The sequence below is a fragment of the Pinus tabuliformis genome, chromosome X, assembly GCF_031772625.1.
Source record: "Pinus tabuliformis cultivar Carrire ecotype Pingquan chromosome X, CPIR1, whole genome shotgun sequence".
Taxonomy (NCBI): Eukaryota; Viridiplantae; Streptophyta; class Pinopsida; order Pinales; family Pinaceae; genus Pinus; species Pinus tabuliformis.
In genome coordinates, this window is record NC_142308.1 from 1,089,575,754 (window position 1) to 1,089,597,491 (window position 21,738).

At 36.5% G+C, this 21,738-nt stretch overlaps 1 protein-coding gene across 1 annotated transcript in view; it reads right to left on the bottom strand.

The window, feature by feature from the left end:
- Window positions 1-17,346: 17,346 nt before the first annotated feature.
- LOC149143613 (transcriptional repressor ILP1-like) overlaps window positions 17,347-21,738 on the bottom strand; it is a 50,989-nt gene continuing 46,597 nt past the window's right edge. Inside the window, exon 6 of the mRNA XM_089446444.1 lies at window positions 17,347-17,920. Within this exon, the coding sequence (XP_089302570.1) occupies window positions 17,728-17,920 (193 nt within the window). The 3' untranslated portion in view covers window positions 17,347-17,727. The remainder of the gene's footprint in view (window positions 17,921-21,738) is intronic.

The window sequence follows — 21,738 nt, forward strand, 5'->3', positions numbered from 1 at the left end:
ATTGTTCCAGATTTGTAACCACAGTGAAGAAAAGAGAGTTAGGTTGGGTTAGTAACAAGGTCTTCTCCTTGATTAAGGAAGTATCTATCTTAAGCAAAGGAAGAGAAGAAGTATATTTCTTCTAGGGCATACAAACTAGGGCTACTACGGTAAAGTTTTCATTTGTCGATAGGAGGATGACGAAGTGTTGCAAGAGGAAGTGATCTCAAGAAAGGCTTGACTTGTGCTTGGAGGATCTTCTTATCAAGGGTCTAGGTTTTGGCATTTGTCAATTGAAGCTTCAATAAGAGAAACTTCTAGAAGGGTTTTCCTCTCTAGGAGAGAGAAGTTTAGCCCTGGCTAAGAGCCAACACCTTGTGTTCTTGTCTATTTCGTTTTGGTAACTATTTGATGAAGTAAGAGAACACGCACTGATAATAATAAGACAAGATTGTGGTAATAAGAAAAATAAAAAGTACTTCACACATTGTTATCATTGCTAGAAGAATCTCATTATAATTCAAATGCATTCTTCAACACCTCTCGCACTTGCGTAGAAGTTGAGATTCAACATGCATAAGGGGTAGTTCAGGTTCGAAGAGCAAGGTTTCTAGTTGAGGGTTCAATCCATGATTTTTTTCAACGGTCGTATAGGATATTCAGGTGCCTAGCAATTTTCAGAAATTCATTGCAACTTGTATGTTTCTCTGTATGGTCATTTACCCAATAAGAGAGCCCTCACTATTCTGAGGATAAAAGTGAAGACCAATTGGAGGGATCTTTTCCCCGTGATTGATTTCTTATGTTTGCTTCAAAGATTTAATTTTATAAATTAAAAATTCCATTGTATTTTCATACAATCATTGCGGAGATATTTTGTGGGTTATTAAAATTACTAGGAATTAAAACTAGATCTAGAATTTATAATTAACACAAATAACATTATGAACCAACTCAAGGGGCTAAGAAACATGTCTCACATCATAATACCTTAAAGAATCTACTTTTAGGTAATCATTTAAATCTTTTATAACCCATCATGAATCAAAGAGGACATTGATACTTGGTCATATGTCTGGTATTTACAAGGGTGGAAAACCATCCTTCTGAAGTGGAGGGGGGCCAACATGCAAAGTGCACACTAGAGCTAAGTCACTCAAGTTCAATGACAACATAAATAGAGATTTTATAGAGTATTCAAAAGTTTTCCTAATAGACCCAAGAGAAGTAGATATGTCAACTTCATCCAGGAAAAGAAAAGAAAAGAAAAATCAACTAGTAGCTACCTTTTAATATAAGACCAAAATGACCTTCAAGGAGGTTTCAACCCTAGAAAAAAAGGCTATGGCCTTAAACATGAGCTTAAACCTTTAAAAAGGCATTGTGAGCCCTATATAAAAGAGGCATTGACCTTTAAGAAGGATTTAATCACTTGAAAAAACAAACCCTATGAAACTCTAAAAAGGAGAGATCATTAAAAAAACCTTCATTCATCATTAATAGAGAAGTGACAAGTAATGCCTCCTGAACCAAAAAAAATAGATTAACAACCAAGTTGAGTTACTGAGATTCATAATTGCTCTATATCTTGTCGAGATTCACAAAAAAATAGCATCAAAATAGAACAAAATTGACCACCTCAAATTCTACAATAAGAGAAGAACAAGCCAACCTAAAGGTGACTACAATTTGAAAGAGAAATAAGCCAAGATGACCACAATCCTAGAGACAGTGAGCCTAATAATAAGTGCATGAGAGATAGAGAGAAACACACCCATGTGCAAAGAGCACAACACTTGATAAGTGTCCTTAGGTAAATAAAACTGTTTACTTAGAATAAAAAAAGAACTACTCAAAAACAAAATTTGTGTATTTATACACAACTTAAAGATGTAGGAATTTACAGGGTAAGTTCCTCAGACAGAACACCAAATGACACCGCTCACAAACAGATCACAGATCAATACACTAGTATTTTGACGTGGTTAAAACCCTCAAAGAGGGAAACAGTCCACGGCCTGAGCCAACGCGGCCACTTCAGACAATTTATTAATAAAAGAATGAAAATTTATGTATGCTTCTCTCATAGACGGATTACCCTACAAATGACCCTCCATGCTCTTTAAATAGAGATCATGGACCAATCGGGTGCTAAGCCACGGATCAAATGTCAGTAATACCGAGGAGAGAATGAACCGTCGGATCACTACATATCGTGACCGTCGGATTGTAAGTTACAAAATGTACAAGGTAAAGAAACACACTTTACCTAACTCTATACTAGACCAAGTTGTACTTAACTATTTCCTATGTGTCGGAATATCCTAACATCCCCCCTTAAGAACAACTTGGGATAGGATTGAAGGATTTACAAATATGACACAATAGGAGAAGGAAGGAGGCACTAGAGCCTATCCCCCCTTAGTGACAACTTTCTGAACTCCAACCATAAATCGAAGTTTAGTGAACTTCGCCTCTGTGAGAGCTTTTGTCAAGATGTCTGCAACTGGATCATCTGTTGAACAATATTTCACTTCAAGAACATGGTCGTGAATGAGCTTTCTGATGAAGTCCATGTGCAGTTCAATGTGTTTGTTGCGCTGATGTTGGACTGGATCTTTGCATAGCTGAATGGCACTTTGATTATCACACCAAAGTGTAGTCGGATGCTGCTGCTGAAAGCCAAACTCTGACAGGATCTGACGAAGCCACAAGGCTTCCTTACTAGCTTCTATGGCACCACGATACTATGCTTCTGCTGAAGAAAGAGAAATGGCACCTTGTTTCTTGAAAGCCCATGTAATAGGTCCTGAACCAAGAGTGAACACATAACCTGCAGTAGACTTTTGATCATCAGGGTCACCAGCCCAATCGGAATCAGTGAAACCAACCAATAGAGGAGATGCTTCGGCACTGTAATGAATCCCAAACTGAACTGTACCTCGAACATAACGAAGTATTCTTTTAGCTGCTTTCCAATGACTTTCACGTGGGTTTTGCATAAACAGAGCAACAAGGCCAACAACAAAGGAAAGGTCAGGACGAGTATGGGTTAGATACAAAATTTTTCCTACAAGTTGACGGTATAAGGTAGCATCAACTTCAAGAGAAGTACAAATGACTGAAAGTTTGACTCCACACTGAAAGGGAGAAGGGGCTGGCTTACAGTCTTCCATGTGAAAATGGCGTAGAATATCACAGGCATACTTGGACTGAGAAAGGGAAATACCTTCCTTGGATTGCAAAACTTGAAGACCGAGAAAATAATGTAAGTGTCCTAAGTCTGTCATTTCAAACTTCCTTTTAAGGCTAGACTTCACATGGTTTATAAGGTTGGGATCACTACCAGTCAGGATAAGATCATCAACATAAAGAACAAGAATGATAAGAGACTTGCCCACTTTCTTGGTGTAGACAGTATTGTCAGAATGACACCTAGAAAAGCCAGATTCTAAAAGAAAGTTATCCATTTTGGCATACCAAGCGCGAGGAGCTTGCTTGAGACCATAAAGGGATTTCTTAAGTCGACATACAAGGCTGGAGTCTATTTGTATAAAGCCAATAGGTTGTTCCATATATATTTCTTCATGCAAGTCCCCATGCAAGAAGGCGGATTTAACATCCATCTGATGGACTTCCAATTTGAAAGAAGGAGCAAGGGAGAGAACAAGGTGGATAGAGTTCATTTTGGCAACAGGGGAGAAGGTTTCATTGTAGTCAATGCCTTCAACTTGTGAAAAACCCTTAGCAACAATACGAGCTTTATGTTTATCAACTTTCCCATTTGGTCCATACTTGGTTCTGTAAACCAATTTGCATCTAACAAGTTTTCGTCCCTTTGGTAGAGGAACAAGATCCCATGTATCATTTGCCAATAATGAATGATATTCTTCATTCGTAGCTGCTTCCCAATCTGGATGGCCTGAAGCTTTTGCAAAGGTGTCAGGATCATAATTCATTGAAGCTTGAGCCAGTAAAGAAGAGGCTCTCTCGAACTAAGAACGTGTACGTCGCTGATCTGTAGGATCACCGGCAAGATCACCTGCTGCATCCCGAGTAGCACAGACCCATTTTGGAAGTTGAGGAGCTGAAGGAGGATCCTGAGAAGGTGGGGGAGGATTTTCATCCTCGCTTTCATCATCTGAAGAAGAAATATTTTCAAAAGTAGAAGAGATAGGGAGAGGTGGCACATCCGCCGAACTAGGCTTGCAGGCCGATATATTTTCATCAAACTTTACATCTCTTCTAATGATAACATTTTTGGACTTAAGTGGAATAAGTCTATATCCTTTGACATCTTCAGAATATCCAACAAAAATACATTTTTCACTCTTTGGTTCTAAAGCTTTAGTTTCTCATCCGGAATATGGGCCCATGCTTCACTTCCAAAAACACGAAAGTGACTTACATCTGGTTTGATTGAGCTCCATGCTTCTTCTGGAGTGATATTCTTTAAAACCTTAGTAGGAGTGCGATTTATTATGTAATTTGCACAGTTAATTGCTTCTGCCCAATAATTAAGACTAAGTCCTTTAGATTGAAGCATACAATTAGCCATTTCCTTTAAGGTGTAATTCTTCCTTTTAGCTACACCATTTTGTTGTGGAGTATATGGAACAGTATGTTGCATTTGAATTCCATTCTCAGTGCAAAATTTGATGAATGTGTTTTTAACATATTCTCCGCCATTATCAGATCTTAGCTTAAGAATTTGATGTCCAGATTGTTTTTCAACAAAGGCCTTAAAGGCCAAGAACATGTTAAATACTTCACTCTTGAGTTTTAAGAAGTATACCCAAGTGCGTCTGGAGAAATCATCAATGAAAGTTAAGAAATACTTGTAGCCAGAGAATGAAGCAACTGGAAGTGGACCACATAAATCACTATGCACGAGCTGTAAAGGGGTTGAGGCGTGCCAAGAGGCACGTTTTTCAAAACTGTCCCAATGATGTTTTCCGAGTACACATCCAGAACAAACACCATCTCTGCAAGATACCATTGGAAGACCTGTTACCATATTTTCTTTACATAGATTCTGAAGAGAGCGATAGTTTAAGTGACCAAATCACTCATGCCAAAGTTTGCTCACTTCATCATTATGAGCAACAAACACTGAGGGAAGATTTGATGACCCAAAGTTGTGAAACTTATACAACCTTGTAGAATTATCAGCAATGCCAGTAGCTAAAATATGTTTAGGATCTCTTAGGTCCTTGATTACAACATTGTGAGGTGAAAATTCAACAATTTCACCTTCCCCTGAATGGGTTATCTGATATACAGATAGAAGGTTGCAGGATAAGGTTGGAACACATAATACATCATTAAACTGACCATTGTCTAGATGAACAGTTCCAGTCCCTACAACACTAAGAGATCTATCATCACCAACATATATATTTTTGGTGTTACAATCATTTAAAGAAGAAAACATGGCTTTGTTTTTGGCCATGTGATAAGAAGCTCCATAATCAATGAGCCACTCATGAGAATGAGAAGAAGAAAATACATTTAGTGCATAGCCAGACCGAGATGCTTGACAACCACAGGCAGAAAGTGTCATTCCTGAAGATGAAGTTGAAGTTGAAGATTGCTCCAAATGGATGTTATGTTTCTTCATTGCTGCTTCCAAGGCTTCCATCTTCTTAAAGCATTTGGATTCTAAGTGGCCATCTCGATTACAAAAGTTGCAATGTCTATCAGTGTTCTTCCCTTTTTTTTTTTGTCTTATCATTTTGTTGAAATGATTTTTCATTTTGAGGCTGAAATTGCTTAGGACCCTTATTTGGTTTAGGACCATTCTTTTTAGGATACAACTTCTTAGGATTCTTTGGATTTGGTTGCTGCTGGGCGGCTAACGCTTTCTTAGAAGAGTTTCCAAGATGAAGAAGACCAAGGTGTAAGAGTTTTTCTTGTTTTCTTATTAAAGAATCACAAAAGGAATCAAATGAAGGGGACTTGTAGGTTTGTCCTTTAGAAATGAAGGCTTCTCTTGTAGAATGGAAGGTGGAAACAAACACAGAATAGGCTGGTCCCAACTTAGTAAGAATGGAGTAGATAAGGCTACTATCTTCTTTCTTAACCTTAACACCTTCCAAGAGAAGTCTAAGGGTCTTGAACTTGGACAAAATCTTCAATGCAAGAAAAATTATTGGGGTCCAATGTAAGCAATTCATTTTCAAGTTGATGGGCTTTAAGTTCATTTTTAATTCCAAAGACTTTAGTAATTTGTTGCAGTGCTTCATCAGGAGTATCAAGTTCTGCAATATGGAATCTAAGATCTGGAGAAATAGACATCCCTATCAACCCACGTGCTTGGTCTTGTCTATTTTCTCATTTAGCTGCCTTGTTTTCATCTTTCGATTTAGTCTCTTGGCCTGTGGCTATTCTGTAAAGACCTTTACTTATAAGTAAATCCACAATGTAGGACCACCATTGGAAGTAGTTGGTGCTGTCAAGAATAACTTGGCATGGAATTTCCATTAAAAAAAAACTGAAGCTATAGATGTTGAAACTAAGTGTTTCAATGGAAAGATCTCGAAAAGTTAGGTTGTTTCAAAAAAATGGTTCTGAAAACGACTTTCGGATGAAGAAGTTATAGCTTTTTGAAGAAAATTTGATGAAGTCGTCGATGAAGTGCGGGAATGTGCGAAAATGAAAATTTTGCCCCCACAAAATGGAGACTTGAACCCAGGACCTCTACTCTCATAAATTAGCTTTGCACCAAGTGAGCTATACAAAAAGTTTGAGAAAGAGAGAGAGAGAGAGGGGGGGGTTGATGCTTTGGGTTGCGTGCTTGCTTTGAGAAAGCTCTTTTTCCCTACAAAACAAAAAACACAAAACCCAACACGGACATACAAAAAAAAAAACGAACCTTGCGGCTCGAAGTTAGCTTTAGTTAGAAACTAAATATTTTCAAAAACAAACCTTGCAGCTCGAAGTTAGCTTTAGCCAGAAACTATATATTTTCCTCAATGTTTCTGATTTTCCGAGATCACACTAAGGCGCAACGGAAAAGAGCATACGCATGTGAAAAATCCTTCCTTTCTGTTTCTGATTTGCCCAGATCGCACAGAGTCGCAGGGCAAAGAGCATATGCAGAAATGAAAGGTATAGATCCGATAATAAAAAATCTAAATAAACTGAAAACCGAAATAAACAAAGAGAAAATAACTGTAAACTTCAAATAAACACTGTATACCTCCAGATCTTAAAAATGACGCAGCTAGGGCTACTTGAAACCTTTTTGCGTGAAACGAAAGGGGTTCCTCACTGGAACAGATGCTCCCAACACAACAGAGCAGTCCTCTCGGCCCGAAAGCAGTCAGAAACAGCAGATCTAGGAAATGGCAGTCGGATGCAGTTCTACCGGCTTCAGATTTGGATCACCAAGGGGCGCGGCCCTCAAATAGCTCTAATACCATGTAGGAATTTACAGGGTAAGTTTCTTAGATAGAACACCAAAGGACACCGCTCACAAACAGATCACAGATCAATACACCAGTATTTTGACGTGATTAAAACCCTCAAAAAGGGAAACAGTCCACAGCCTAAGCCAACGCGGCCACTTCAGGCAATTTATTAATAAAAGAATGAAAATTTACATATGCTTCTCTCATAGACGGATTACCCTACAAATGACCCTCCATGCTCTTTAAATAGATATCATGGACCAATCGGGTGTTAAGCCACGGATCAAGTGTCGGTAATACCGAGGAGAGAATGAACCATCGGATCGCTACATATCGTGACCGTCGGATTGTAAGTTACAAAATGTACAAGGTAAAGAAACACACTTTACCTAACTCTATACTAGACCAAGTTGTACTTAACTATTTCCTATGTGTCGAAATATCCTAACAAAAGAGTAGCACACTTTCCTCCAAAGGAGTTACAAGCCTATATACAATGTTAGCCTTAAAATAACCCTAGAAATACAACAATTCAATATAACATTACTCTACACCTTGCCATCCATAGCAAGAATTATGAGATGCCTATAAAAAGGATGGACCACTTGCACGAGAGACCAAATTTAAGAGGAAAGATGTTGTTTGGGTTGAAGGTGAGCCTTCTTGGGTCCCCTTAAAGATCCTAAGCATACAATTAGAAAAAAACACATTATTTATGCAAGTCATGGGCATGCATTAGTACACCAAAGACCATCCCTAATGTGATGCACAAAAGTAAAGACCTCAAATGGGACATGATAAACTTTCTTGGACCAACCTCAAATCTATCACCGAAGATTTGATGGAATTTTGTAAAGACGTCCCAAACTAGTTGAGCTCAATAGTAGTGTGTTCACCACTGAGAAGGCCACTATGCAAGACAATTGACCAATGAAAGTTACCTACTCTCTTCCTATCATTGTTTGGACAACTATGGCTTGCTCTTGTTTTCCTTTCTCTCTTTTGTTGTGCTTGAATATCCATTGTTAAGTTATCATGTTTTGCTCTCCTTTGCAAATAATTTTGTCATCAATCCAAATACATCATACATAGGATGTTCTGTGATATGATTATTGTTTTGAATATCTCTATAGAAACTATGTACATATTTTTTGGTTCTATAATTGGTATTCTTATATTATTTTGATAAAATTATGTGTCTCCCCAGTGTTAGCCATTTAAATAATGTTAATAATACTCTAGTACAATTTTATATTTTTCATTAATCCAAAAAAAATCCCAATATATATGTCACAAGCAACCTACAAAGTTTCTCAAATTCATTTCGAAATTAAGAATACTTTTCATATATGTATTTTAGTTTGTTAATACATTGACTCAATTTTGTTTGTATGTAATTTGAAAATACATTGATAAAATTTCAATTGTAATTAGATTACATCCATCTCCATTTCAATTCAAAATAAATATTTAGTACATATTTTCATTTCACAAGACACAATTTCCTTTACAATTAAATTTAAGAAACTTGATTTTACAATAACATGTATAGATATCAATAAATCTTTGAATATTTCTTACTTCATTCCATTCATCATGATATTTCAACTTACAAATATTCAATATTAATAAATAAAAACTGTATTTACCCAATCCATGGTATCCACGTTTACTAAAGAATCAAAATAAGGATTAAAAACTAGGCAACTTTCAATAACTATCCACTTTGAATTTTGTATTCTATTAATGTAATGTAAACTCACACACAAAATTTAAACAGTGTACTTATTATTTCTCAAAAACATTAACTTCTACAATGAAATTTATACATAAGATTATAGCACCCTTTCTATAGGAAAAATATCCCATGTAAGAGACATAAATTTGGAATCAAGCATATTCAAAAGAACATAAAATGAAAAACAATTTATAAAATATGTAAGTTAAATGAAAAGGATTGTAGTTGACACACAGCGTCCAGTGCCATAAATTGGTTCAAATTATGGGATAAAGCAATGAGGATGTATGCATTGACTAAGTTAGAAAACCGGCTCGTTAGATTGGATTGTGTTAATGACAATTTATTAAAGTGGATTGTGTTAATGAAAATAGAGATAAAAAGGCCAATTAGAGTTATTTCAGGTGGTTGTGAGAAAAGAATGGAATCCTCCCCGCCCAAATTCAATTCCCACAAAGAACATGATGATGTTAACAATATAAATATGTTGCTAATTTTTAAAATAAAATAAAGATACATCTATAAATTTTTCAAATAACATTATAAACTACCAATACTCAAGTAAGGCAAAGCTCATGGTTTCATAACACATCTTACATGTACTTGAATCTAACTATATCCTTTATAAAGTAGGACTAGTATTAACTAGAACCATGCAATGAGCTTTCTTATCAGTCGAATAAGGTTTAATTTTCCTCGTTGACGGTCTTTTGCCAATCACTTGTACTACTGATTGTGTTTGGGATCAAGAAAACTGACTTTCACATGATAAATACACTAACTCGTGCCCTCCTAGTCAAAGGGTTCTGAATTGTGAAGAGCGAACCATGGAATTTAATATTTCCATGATGGAAAGCATGTTTGTTGTACAAGAATTAAAGGAACCTAACTAGTCTGAAAAAATTATTGTTCACAAACCTATTTTAAAAACAATTTTAAACGAGCCTTTCTCATCCTCCGTTATTTACAATCTCATATATTATTCAATTTTAGTGCTCTCTTTTTTGGGCTTCAAGGTACACACATTCATAACCTGCGTCACAAATTGCAGCTATATACAATATAGATAAGAGGACACATTTCTATATCTAAGATTTTATATACATTGTAGATAAAAGAACACATTTCTTTATCTAAGATGCAAAGTTATGCTTATATTTTTTTCATGTTTTGAAAGTTATGCTTATACTTTTTTCATGTTTTGATTAATTTAGGCACAGTGATATTCTAATAACATTGATAAGACAAAGTTATACTCTGCTAATAACATTGATAAGACAAAGTTATACTCTGCTAATAACATTGACAAAACAAATTTATGATCATCAAATGGAAGAACACTGATTACATAATAACCACTTGACATCCAAGGGATGTTAATGTTGGCATTATGATATGTGTTGTACTTAATGGCAACCCACTTGTAGCAAAACAACTCACTTGTATATGGTAACTAGATGAATCTACAAGAGATATATCAGAGGTGACAGAATGCATGGCAGTTGTGTTTACAGATGTGACAAAATGCATAGCAGTTCAAAGGAATCATTTCAGAGGTGACAGGATACATGGCAATTGTGTTTACAGATGTGACAAAATGCAGAGCAGTTCAAAGGAATCATTTCAGAAGTAATATGACAAATCACATTATTACAAATCTATTCAGAGGGAACAAAGTAATGATACAAAAGAATAAGATGAAGGAACAAAGGGCTACAGATTAGAATTAAGAAATTGAAGAAAGGGAATGGTTTAAAAAGTATACGTTAGTTCACTTTGTCCAAGTAACGTATACAGGCAGGTCATGGAACAGAAAATGCACATACATATGCATGCATTACCACAGAAGGAAAAACGCGTATGAGTGGAAAATAAAGGTTTTGGTACAAGGTATTCAGTCCAAATTATTTGGTCTGAGGTTTTGGTCTTAAGTGGTTTTGGTCCAAAGTATTGAGAAATCCCTAAAACTATATACGGAGGAGAAGATCAAAGGGATAAATGCACAAGTAATGAATATCTTATGAAGTGTTAAATCAAAAGCAAATATGCATGTTACGGGTTTCTGATGCTTTGCTTGCTCTATAGACTAAATATGCACCTAAGCGTTTGATGATGGATGAGATCTAATGATGGATCAAGATCATAATAACTTATCATTATGTGATCCGATAATGGATGGGCTAGATCTGATTGTTAACACATGTTTTATCCTTTATATGTGATGTTCTGGGTATGTCTGAAGTTGGGAATTGCAGCGAAGTTATAAGTATTTGCAAATCTATACGCTGGTTTGCTTTGGTGAAGGTGCATATACACGCTGGTTCGACTCTTCCAAGTAGTGTATACAAACAAAAAAGCTTGATGTTCAAGGAGCACTGATATATCAGATCAGCGCTGTTGTTTTACTGATGTTTGTCAATAAAGTCTTCTTAGATCTGAAAATAAAATTGAATGCATAAAGAGTTTGTGTCTCATTGATTAATTGATTGAGAAGAAGGGTGATCCTTGTTGCTCTCTGTTTAGAACTCTGTAATATGACAGTAGATCTTCAGAATGTCACTGATTGGTACAGTTTGTGGTTCAAAGGTTTTATGATTTAGTATCTTTAAAGATATACGCAGATTGGGCAAAAGGAAATAGCGTATACACACACGTTTGCTTCCTTAAAGAAGCGTATATATTCTAACACATGCCTTTCGAGGTTACAGTTAGTTCTGGTTGTTAATGCAGTGTTCTAGGTTCAAATTTGTGTACTGGTTACACTGATCTGTGTATTCCAGTTGATTGATTGAATTTGATCAAGTTTGAATGAATGGTTGATTCAGTGGTGTCAGAGGTTCAGTGATTGTTTGAATCAATGGTATCAGAGGTTCAGACGTTTCAGTGATTGATTGTTCCAATTATATTAGAGATTGATGATTGGGTTTCAGTTATATCAGAGATTGATTGGGCTTCAATGATTAGTTGATGCAGATGCATTTGATGGTTATATTACAGTGGTGAATGATTTTGAGCTTCAATATTACTAATGGGACCAGTATGAAAATTTGATGAAACGAGACGTTCATGTGTATTGTTGTGTATCAGGAGCATCCAATTTGAAAACTTATGAAACGTGATCCCTGGAGGAAAAGAGAAGGTCGTAGCCTTCTATAAATCAACACCTACGTACTAGTAAACACATGGCTAGTACAAGAGCTAGGGGGTTGTAGCTCCCTTCCAGTACAAGCTGGAAAATGAAAAGGTTGTAGCCTTTTGCAGGTGGGTGCCTACGCACTGGTATGAGTCTGCACCAATACAAGATTGTAAACAAATTTTCTTATTATTAAAAGAAAACAAAGACAACAACAGCAAGTGGTTTTCACCCACATTGGATTTCTGCCTTAAATCTTAGTGTTCATGTGTGTTGTTTATGTGTGATGGTATATTCTGTTATTATTACACATGGTTACTGTTTAATGTTTAATAAAATACTGATGTGTTGATTAAAGATCAACAGATAATGAATTAACTGAATCATAAGTTCACTGGATATATGTTGGTTGCTTCAAAAACAGTTGTGTGTACACGTGAGTTCCCTTCACTAAAGTAGTGTATATAAATCTGATTATGGAAATGAAAGAGTTACTGATTTGTAAACACTGATTCCCATCCCCGCCTCCCCGCTCAGTATTATTCCCAACAGTTAATTATGCTAATGTCTTGGAATTTAGCTTAGTCACAAGCTCCACAGCGTTAGTTAATGGATTAATAAAGAGTGGAAGCCCTGCGTATTTTTAAAGAACACTAGCAGGAAACTGCACAAATCTGGAATGTTTTATACTCGTAATTAAAAATGATTAAGTACTTCAAGTATTAACATAAAATAGTTAACACTTGAGAGATGATGGTGTAGAGATATAAATTCTTCGCTGAACTATAGAAAAATAAAAGGAAAAAGCCATTTGTACACTACTGATACCATTAAATAGATCATATGAACTTTCTGATAAAATAAAGCGAGAAAAAACAATATATGATCTTTCTATATGAACGTATAGACCGAAAAAGACTCCTAAAATACCATCTCCGTGCACATAATTACAATTTCAAAATATTTTAACATTACGAATCATCCTAACTTTTTTCAGAGAGAAAATCATCATATATTATATTAAGAAAATATAATGAGAAGATACATAAAAGCCATTTCATGTCGGCCGGCTATTCCTGAAAATTCAGAAGATATTAGGTGAGGCGTTGCAAAAGCTAGAAATCTGGGCCTATAACAAGAAAGAGCTGAAACAAATCCATATGTGAAGACCCAATATATCAAAACATATCCTGGATATCTTCCAAAAATGAGAGGGAATTTCTGTGGAATAAGATCTACATGGGACACAAAATGAAAGCTGAGTGAGAGAAGAAAAGAAGACCGCGTGAAAAGAAAACATGAGAAGAAGAACCATCATTGACATGCTGGATCGAGCATAGCAGAGATGTAAACCAGCGTAGAGAGAATAGGATCCTTGGAGTCCTGGAAAATGCAGGCATTCCTCCATTTCCAGAGACACCAACACGTGATGATGAATAAAGATCTCCATTCAGGACGTTGAGCACTCCACCACTTAAATCCCTCCTGAACGGAAGAGAAAACCTGTTGAGAAAAACCATGAGAAGAGGAAAGTTCATACCAGATTTGGGCCGATGCTGGACACTAAAAAAACATGTGGACATTTGTTTCAGGCGCTTGACGACACATGACACATCTGCTTGGACCCGACCATCCCTTTCGTTGAAGGACCTCCCATGTGAGGTTCCAATTGGAAAAAAACAGCCAAGAGAATAAAATTGCCTTGAGCGAGCAAGATGCTTTCCAGAATTTTAAAGGGAAGATTGGAGCGAGCCGCAGCTGAAGATTTGTCGAGGCAGCTTCATATAAGTCCTCTACGCGCACTGGCTGTGTTGAGTTCGGCATTGACCATATCAATTCATCATTGTTACCTATTTGTTTGATTCCTTTATCAGCAAAAAACTTTATCGCCAACTCCCAAATCTGTCGCAGAGAAAGAGGCAGACCAAGATCCTCTGCATCCTTCCAAATTGGCGAGGAAGATGACCACGACAAAATCAATTTGTCCCATGTGAACAGACCCCGTGCGTGCAAAAATGAAATCAGTTGAGGCGTGAGCTTTGTTTCCAAGCCATATACAGTTGAATCTACGCCAATAAGGATGCTGGAGCCGGAAGAAACGCGCCACCTAAGAAAATGGAAGAAGAGGTCCTGAACCTTTCTGAAACCAAGCCAGATAGCGGATCCTCTCTTTGAACCAAGAGTCTTCTTCCTGTACCAATAAACCATTGACCTACCTTTCAAATATTTTTGATTGATAATGGCGCTCCATTTGCCATTACCAAAGACGCCTCTGTGAAGAGAATTGCAGAGGAGGGCCTTGCCAAAAGACCGCAAATGTAGGAGACCCCATCCGCCGGACCTCTTCGGCCAGGAGATGGAATCCATTTTTACCAAGTGGATCTTAGAATGATGAGAACGCCCTCCCCATAGAAAATTTGCTGATAAAGAGACCATTTTTCTAACAATAGTAGCAGGCAGAAGATAGAGGTGAGCCCAATAAACCGCAAGTTGGGAAAGCACAGATTGAACCAGGATAAGTCTGCCTCCGAGGGATAAAAATCGCATCTCCCATCTTGAAATTTTTTTGTAGTAACGATCAATCAACCAAGCCCAGTCCTGTTTACGATACGCTTTTGGCTTGAGGAAAAAGCCCAAATATTTGAAGCCGTCTTTAATTGATGCCAAATTGACACCAAATAGTGCAGCAATCCATTGCGCAAGCTCCAGATTTGAGTCGCTGTGATATAAAATGGATTTGGCTCTGTTGATGACCAAGCCCGATGCGGATTGGAACTTCTGAAAGATACCTGAAAGGCATAACCAGCTAGATTTGCAGAGCATAGCAAATGTAAGAATGTCATCAACAAACAGATTATGAGAAAGAAAGATGTTCTTGCAAATCTTTATCGGAACACATCGATGCTCTGCAACTGCTTTGTTGATCTACAAACTGAGAGTTTCAATGACTAGGATAAAAAGAAGAGGAGAGAGAGGACATCCTTGACGAAGTCCTCTTTCCGCCTGAAAGGGAGATGAAGGGGATCCATTAATGATGACTGAGTATTGAACGTTCTCAACGCAGGCCATCACCCAATTTATTCCTTGAGACCTCAGACCAATTTTTGCAAGGAGGATACGGAGGAACCCCCAGTCCACACAGTGATATGCCTTTTCCAAATCAATCTTTAAAATAGCAACATCAATATTTTTTGATAAGACAGAGAACAAACACTCTTGAGTCGAGGCGACTGCATCAAAAATATCTGTGTTTTAAAAACGCATGTTGATCCCTGGAAATGAAGGAGTTTAGGATCGGTTTCATTCTCTCAGCAATAATCTTAGAAATGATTTTGAAGAGGATATTACATAATGCTATTGCTAATGAACTCATGAAAATCAAAACAATCTACCAAACTCTCTCTTCAAAACCAGAATAATCTACCAGAGTTTCTCTCCAATTTTTCGATCTTTCCACAGTAGAAACAAAATGTTAAACAAATCTATTAATTGTTTCCATGAGTTTCAACATATCAAGTTGGCCTCTGTAAACGATTATCAACATCATCATTATTATGTGTTACATCATATTTGGATAAATAAATAAAATATATGTGATGTGTTACTATCCTATTTGGATAAATAAATAAATAGATAAAATATATTTGTTTTGTCCTTGTACATCTTGTGCCAAACTCACGTGTCAAAGCAAACATATTGCATTGAGATCATGCTCTTGCAACTTTTTTTGATAAATAAGCTGGCGAAAATGCCCGCCAATCTTACAAAAATACAAAGACAACCAAAGCTTCATAGATAACAAGCAAAAACCTTATCAGTATCATCATTATTATTTGTTACTATCCTATTTGGATAATAAATAAATAAAATAAAATATATTAGTTTTGTCCTTATAAATCGTGTACCAAACTCACTTGTCAAAGCAAACATATTGCATTGAGATCCTGCTCTTGCATTTTGATAAATAAGCTGGAAAAAATGCCCGCTAATCTTACAAAAATACGAAGACCACCAAAGCTTCATAGGTAACAAGCAAAACCTTCACTGTTACCCTACTCCAGGATGCCAACCAAATATTAATTAAATACCCACTGAAATCCCTGGAGTAACAAAGCAGTAAAAACTTCATCGAGAGCCTGCACGAACATTTTTAAATTGAGAATAAAGAGCATAAACCTGAAAGCAAAAGCTTTTTCCATAACGACAAGTAGAGCCCGACCTCAACATTCAAGTCACTATTTAAAGGCCGCGTTGCTCAATAAGTGCATTTCTAATAGTCTTAATCTATCATTAGATAATACCTTAATTTTAAACAATTGTGTTTCCATTTTTATTCCCACGAAAGTTTCATTTAAATAAGCCAAGGCCTCTATTAGGTAATACCTGCAAGACTCTCATTTTTTACTAGTTATTTTCTATAATTATGATCACGGGTGTTTCAGTTTCAATATCCCAGTTTCTCGAGGATTTTAACCGTAAATCCAAGGAGATCAGCATTAAATATCTAACATAAAATTCAAATATTCATCCACCTGCCTGGTGAGTTAGAATTCTAGTCAGGTATCATTACAATCTCTTCTCAGGAGCTATCATGAAGCTAATTTCTCAAACACAACATTTTGTAAAAGAACTGATATAAAAGGGCTATACATACATAGCTGTTAATCAGGGCAATGTAGACGGCAAAGTAACAATAAACTAAGAGAACAAACAAAACTGGGGGATACTAAATCACGCTAGACAACAAACTTTCCTACATAGGCCTGCACCGCCAGGAATGAGAAGCCTTGTCAGCTTTGCATATGACCCAAGGTAACCTTGATAATGTTCACGGCATCGTTATTAAGAAAATGCTTTAATGTAGTAGAGACAACACGTGTAGAAACAACATATGTAGTAGAGACAACATACCTCATTATGGCTTCATCTCATTCTATGTGTTACGAAGTTAAAGACACTTTCGCTGTCAGAAAGGAAAAGAATTACCTACAACTGCACTGGCATCAATGCCAAACAATGACGAAAGGAATGACAAAGTAAGTGCATTAAGACAAGTTACATAGCTGCAGTTATTGCCTACGCACTCCAGCATCATTCAGTTCTCTCAGAAGGGCTCTTGTCTAAATGTGTTGATTGGAGAAAAATATGTTACAATCTGTCACTAATGCAAAACTGCACAGAAAACCTGTGAATCTCAGGCATTATTTATAGTATCCAACAGAGTACACACATTGGGTTGCCACCCTAATTCTCGATTCTCTCTTAGAAACTTGTATGTTTTCACCTGACCGAAATACATGCTAAAGATTTGGCTGGGTCATTCGAGGATTAGACTTCCATGAAAAGATCCCAAGAGAGGAAGTCAAGTGAAAGTTAAAATTAGGGCTGACATTACTGTGACGGTCTGAAGGAAGAATTGTGGTTTTTCAACTGGAAACTGCACCAAACTGTGATGTGAAAACCACCTACAAAGCTTCTTTCAGTTGGAAGGTCTTCAATATGCGCCGAGCTTTGTCATATTCATTTAACTCAACTAACATCTTTTTCAGCCGACGAGCAAGACCAGATATATCTTCAGTGCTGGCACCTAGTGCTTGCTTTTTCTCAAGCTCTTTTCCAAGAGTTACTATGTATTCAACCAGAGGAAGCAATTTGCAGCTGTGGAGAAGAAAAATGATGAATCAGTACAAATTCATATTTTTAAATAAAGGTGGCAAGTCAGGACTTCTTAACAAAAACAACAGTTTCTACTAAACTTTGTGCATCCTCGGTCAAATTTAATCTTACATGCATTAGAAATATGGATATTGATAACTTTATGTTTTAGTTTAAAAACACAAGCCATGTTCCCTTGACCAATTCTTCATTGCATTATCAATTAGTTAAGGCCAAATGCCGAACTGAAATTTAATAATCTCACATACGTTAGAACTTTGAATGCTGATGACTTCATGTTTTGTTTTAAAACATGAATATATGCCCTTCAACAATTCTTCATTGCTTCATTATTAATTTTTATTCTTCATTGCTTCATCATTAATTTTTTTCAGTCATCTAAAGCCTGTCTCGAGTTTGAGCCTTGTGAGACTCCTTTCTAATATTAACTAATGCAAACACCGTAGACTATTAACAGGTATGAATGTTGAGGTAATATGCACTCTTGAACAGAGGATTAAAATGCAAAATATTTAATAAGAAGTCACTCAGCTACACTAGCTTGCATTATTTTACAAATTTTCCCTCGTGGTTCTCTCTTCTCAAATGAATAAAAGAAATCACTGCACAAGAAATCATAGAAATAATAGAAATCAACAAATCCCCGGGAGTTATACAAGTTCAATTTTCATAAAATATTGAACACAGGCATGGAACAAGCTAAAAAAACTACAGGTCTTTTTTATTATAGAGGACAAACAATTCTGGTTCAGGTAGAAGGATGGGCCAAGTTTTAAGTACTGACACCGAGTTCATGAACTTAGTCTTACAACTATTAACTGTCCTTAATAATTATATACTTGTTGTACCAAGAGACACATTCTACAGCCCAATATGAAAGATACGTGCAACATACCATAAAGTTGATGTGGCATAAGTCAACAAAATAATAATAAAAACATTTAAGTCAGCTTAAAGTCTTAATGATAAGCATCAATGGCTGAGAGAGGTCAAATCTTTGAAAGGAAAACCCTTCCTCAAATATTTGCACTCTAAAAAAGAATTGCACTTCCAGAAATTTGATCCCCTCAGCACCTGATAGATCCAGATTAAAAATGGATCTAGGCTGCTTCGAAGTATGGACCTAATGTTGCCATTACCTCTATTAATATTGTTATTGGTATGTTATTCTGTGTCAGGTATTATGGATTTGTTGACAAGTATGGCCCTGATAGAAATGAACAAATCCCTGGGAGTAATACAAATTCAATTTTCATAAAACAATGAACACAAACATGGAACAAGCTAGAAACACTAGTTCTTTTTTATTACACAGGGCATGCAATTCTGGTTCAGGTAGAAGGATGGGCCCAACTTTAAGTACTGACACTGAGTTCATGCCCTTAGTCTCACAACTATAACTGTCCTTGAGAATTATACAATTGTTGTGCCGGGAGACATTCTACAGCCCGATATGAGAGAGATGTGCAACATAACATAACGTTGATGTGGCATCAGTCGGAAAAATAAAAATAATAACATTTAAATCAGCTTAATATCTTAATAATAAATCAAGGGCTGAGAGGGTCAAATCTTTGTAAGGCAAACCTTTCCTCAAATATTTGCACTCTAAAAAAGAATTGCAATTCCAGAAATTTGACCCCGTTAGTGCCTGAAAGATCCAGATTAAAAATGGATCTAGCTGGTTAGAACTATGGACATATTGTTACCATTACTGCTATTAATATTGTTATTGACAAATTATTCTGTGTCAGGAATTATAAATTTGTTGGGGAGTATGGGCCTGTTGTCGCCATTACTGTTATTAGTATTGTTTGTTATTTTATCATCGTTTTCATTTTCATCATCATCATTATTATTCTAGTAATCCATGCAAAGGTGGATAACAGAGAGATTGATAAATTTTTCAAAAAAGGATCAATCAATGTAGGGATATGCATGCCACAAGGGGTCTTCAACTATATTCGCTTTTATGGATAGATGAACTTGACAAAAATAAGTCAAGGATCCTATTGTATACTTCAAAAGGATCTCAATTTTAGATTACTGAATGGCTTTGGTCTGTGAAAACCTTCATCTAACCTCATAAATATCTTTAAACTTGTAACAAAGTTTCTGTTCAAAGACATGTTTATATGAATAGCCATGTTTCCTTTTAACTGGTGATGCCTCCTACTAAAAGAATTTGTGCCTACAAGTATTTGATCACGTGTGATGAGAATATGTGATCAAATACTGGCCTCTAATCTTAGCATAGAAAAGCTAATTATCACAGTATTAAACAGGGATGTGTTTCCGAGGGTAGGGATACACTCCCCATGCTCCCAGGACATGGGTACTTAAGGACAACATTCCCCAATGTCCCTTTTTTGTGGGAGACGCAAGGAAATGCACTAGGGGAATGTTCCCCTCAAAATTGAGTCACTCCACACTTCCTTTTTACCAAAGCCTGTTGCCCCCATCCCTCATCATTATTGGTAATATTAAATCCTTTAAGTCCTTTCATGTAATTTTTTAACATTATCATGAATTGTTCCATATTTCAAAAAGGGAACCAAAAAGAAAAATGGAAGGATGGAGAGCAGCGGCTAGGGTTTCTGCAGCTCTCTAATCAATTGTGAATTCCAGCAATTCAGAGAAGAAATCTGTTTCTATTAAAGGAATGGAAGCTCAAGCCTTGGTTTCGTACAGTGCCATGCTAAAATCAAGATCTGTTCTTCTGGTTGTTCAAGAATCTCCGGCCTTTAACGTTCCTCTAAAATAGGATGCCTCCAGCGGTGAAAAAAAAAGTTCAGAACAGGGTTTGGTCTGCAGATTTAATGGTTTTTGGCCACGATTCACTGATCTCCACAAATGGATCTCTGAACATGGAAACCCCTTTTTTCTGACGATTTGAATATTTATCCCTTGGCTCGGGGTTTTTTTGTTGTGGTTTTTTATAATATTGAGGATAAGCAGAATATTTGTTAATCTAGGCACTGGTTTTGGGGCAGTGTTGGCATTTTCAGGCAGTCTTGGTCTCCCACCTTTGACTCGGTTACGACGTCAATTTCCACGGCTCCTGTTTCGGTAAGACTCACGAATCTTCCCTTGCATCTTTGGAACCTTCCAACATTATCTTCCATCGGTAATGCATTGGGGAAGTTTTATTGCTGCAACCCAAAATCTAAATATTTTTATAAAGCCATTTATGCTCAAATATGTGTTGAGATGGATTTCAACAAGTGTTTTCGTGCTGAGATTAATCTGACAGCTCCTGACTATGTGTGGGTACAAAAGATCAACTACGAAAATGTTTCATTTCAATATCAAGTGTGTTATGACACTGAACATGTAATCAAAATTGGCCAAAGCGTTTGCAACTTCTTGGGCAGATCAGGCAGATAAGGAAGAAATTGAAGACAGCAACACTCACTCATTGAAGGGTGATCCATCACACACAGCAAAAATGTGAGTTGGATTCAAGTAGGGAAGGGGGGAAAAAATATTTTGCCAAGGAAAACCAGAAGCCAATCAAAATTAAATAAAAAAGGTAGTGCAAAATGGAATGTAAATGTATTTGAATCTTAGAGGTATTTTGGAAAATTTTCGGCTGGAATGGAACTGAAATTTTTGTATCATGGGATAATCACTTTAAGGATTGGATTTAGCCTTCGTGCTCAATCTCAAACCTGCAAGGAATACTGATAATTTTGAAGAAATGTAACGGTTCTGGGCCGGATCCCACCTTTCCCTTTTAATAAAACTCTCATATCTGTTTCTTTGAAAAAAACAGAGTTTCAGGATGTTTAAGAGTGGTT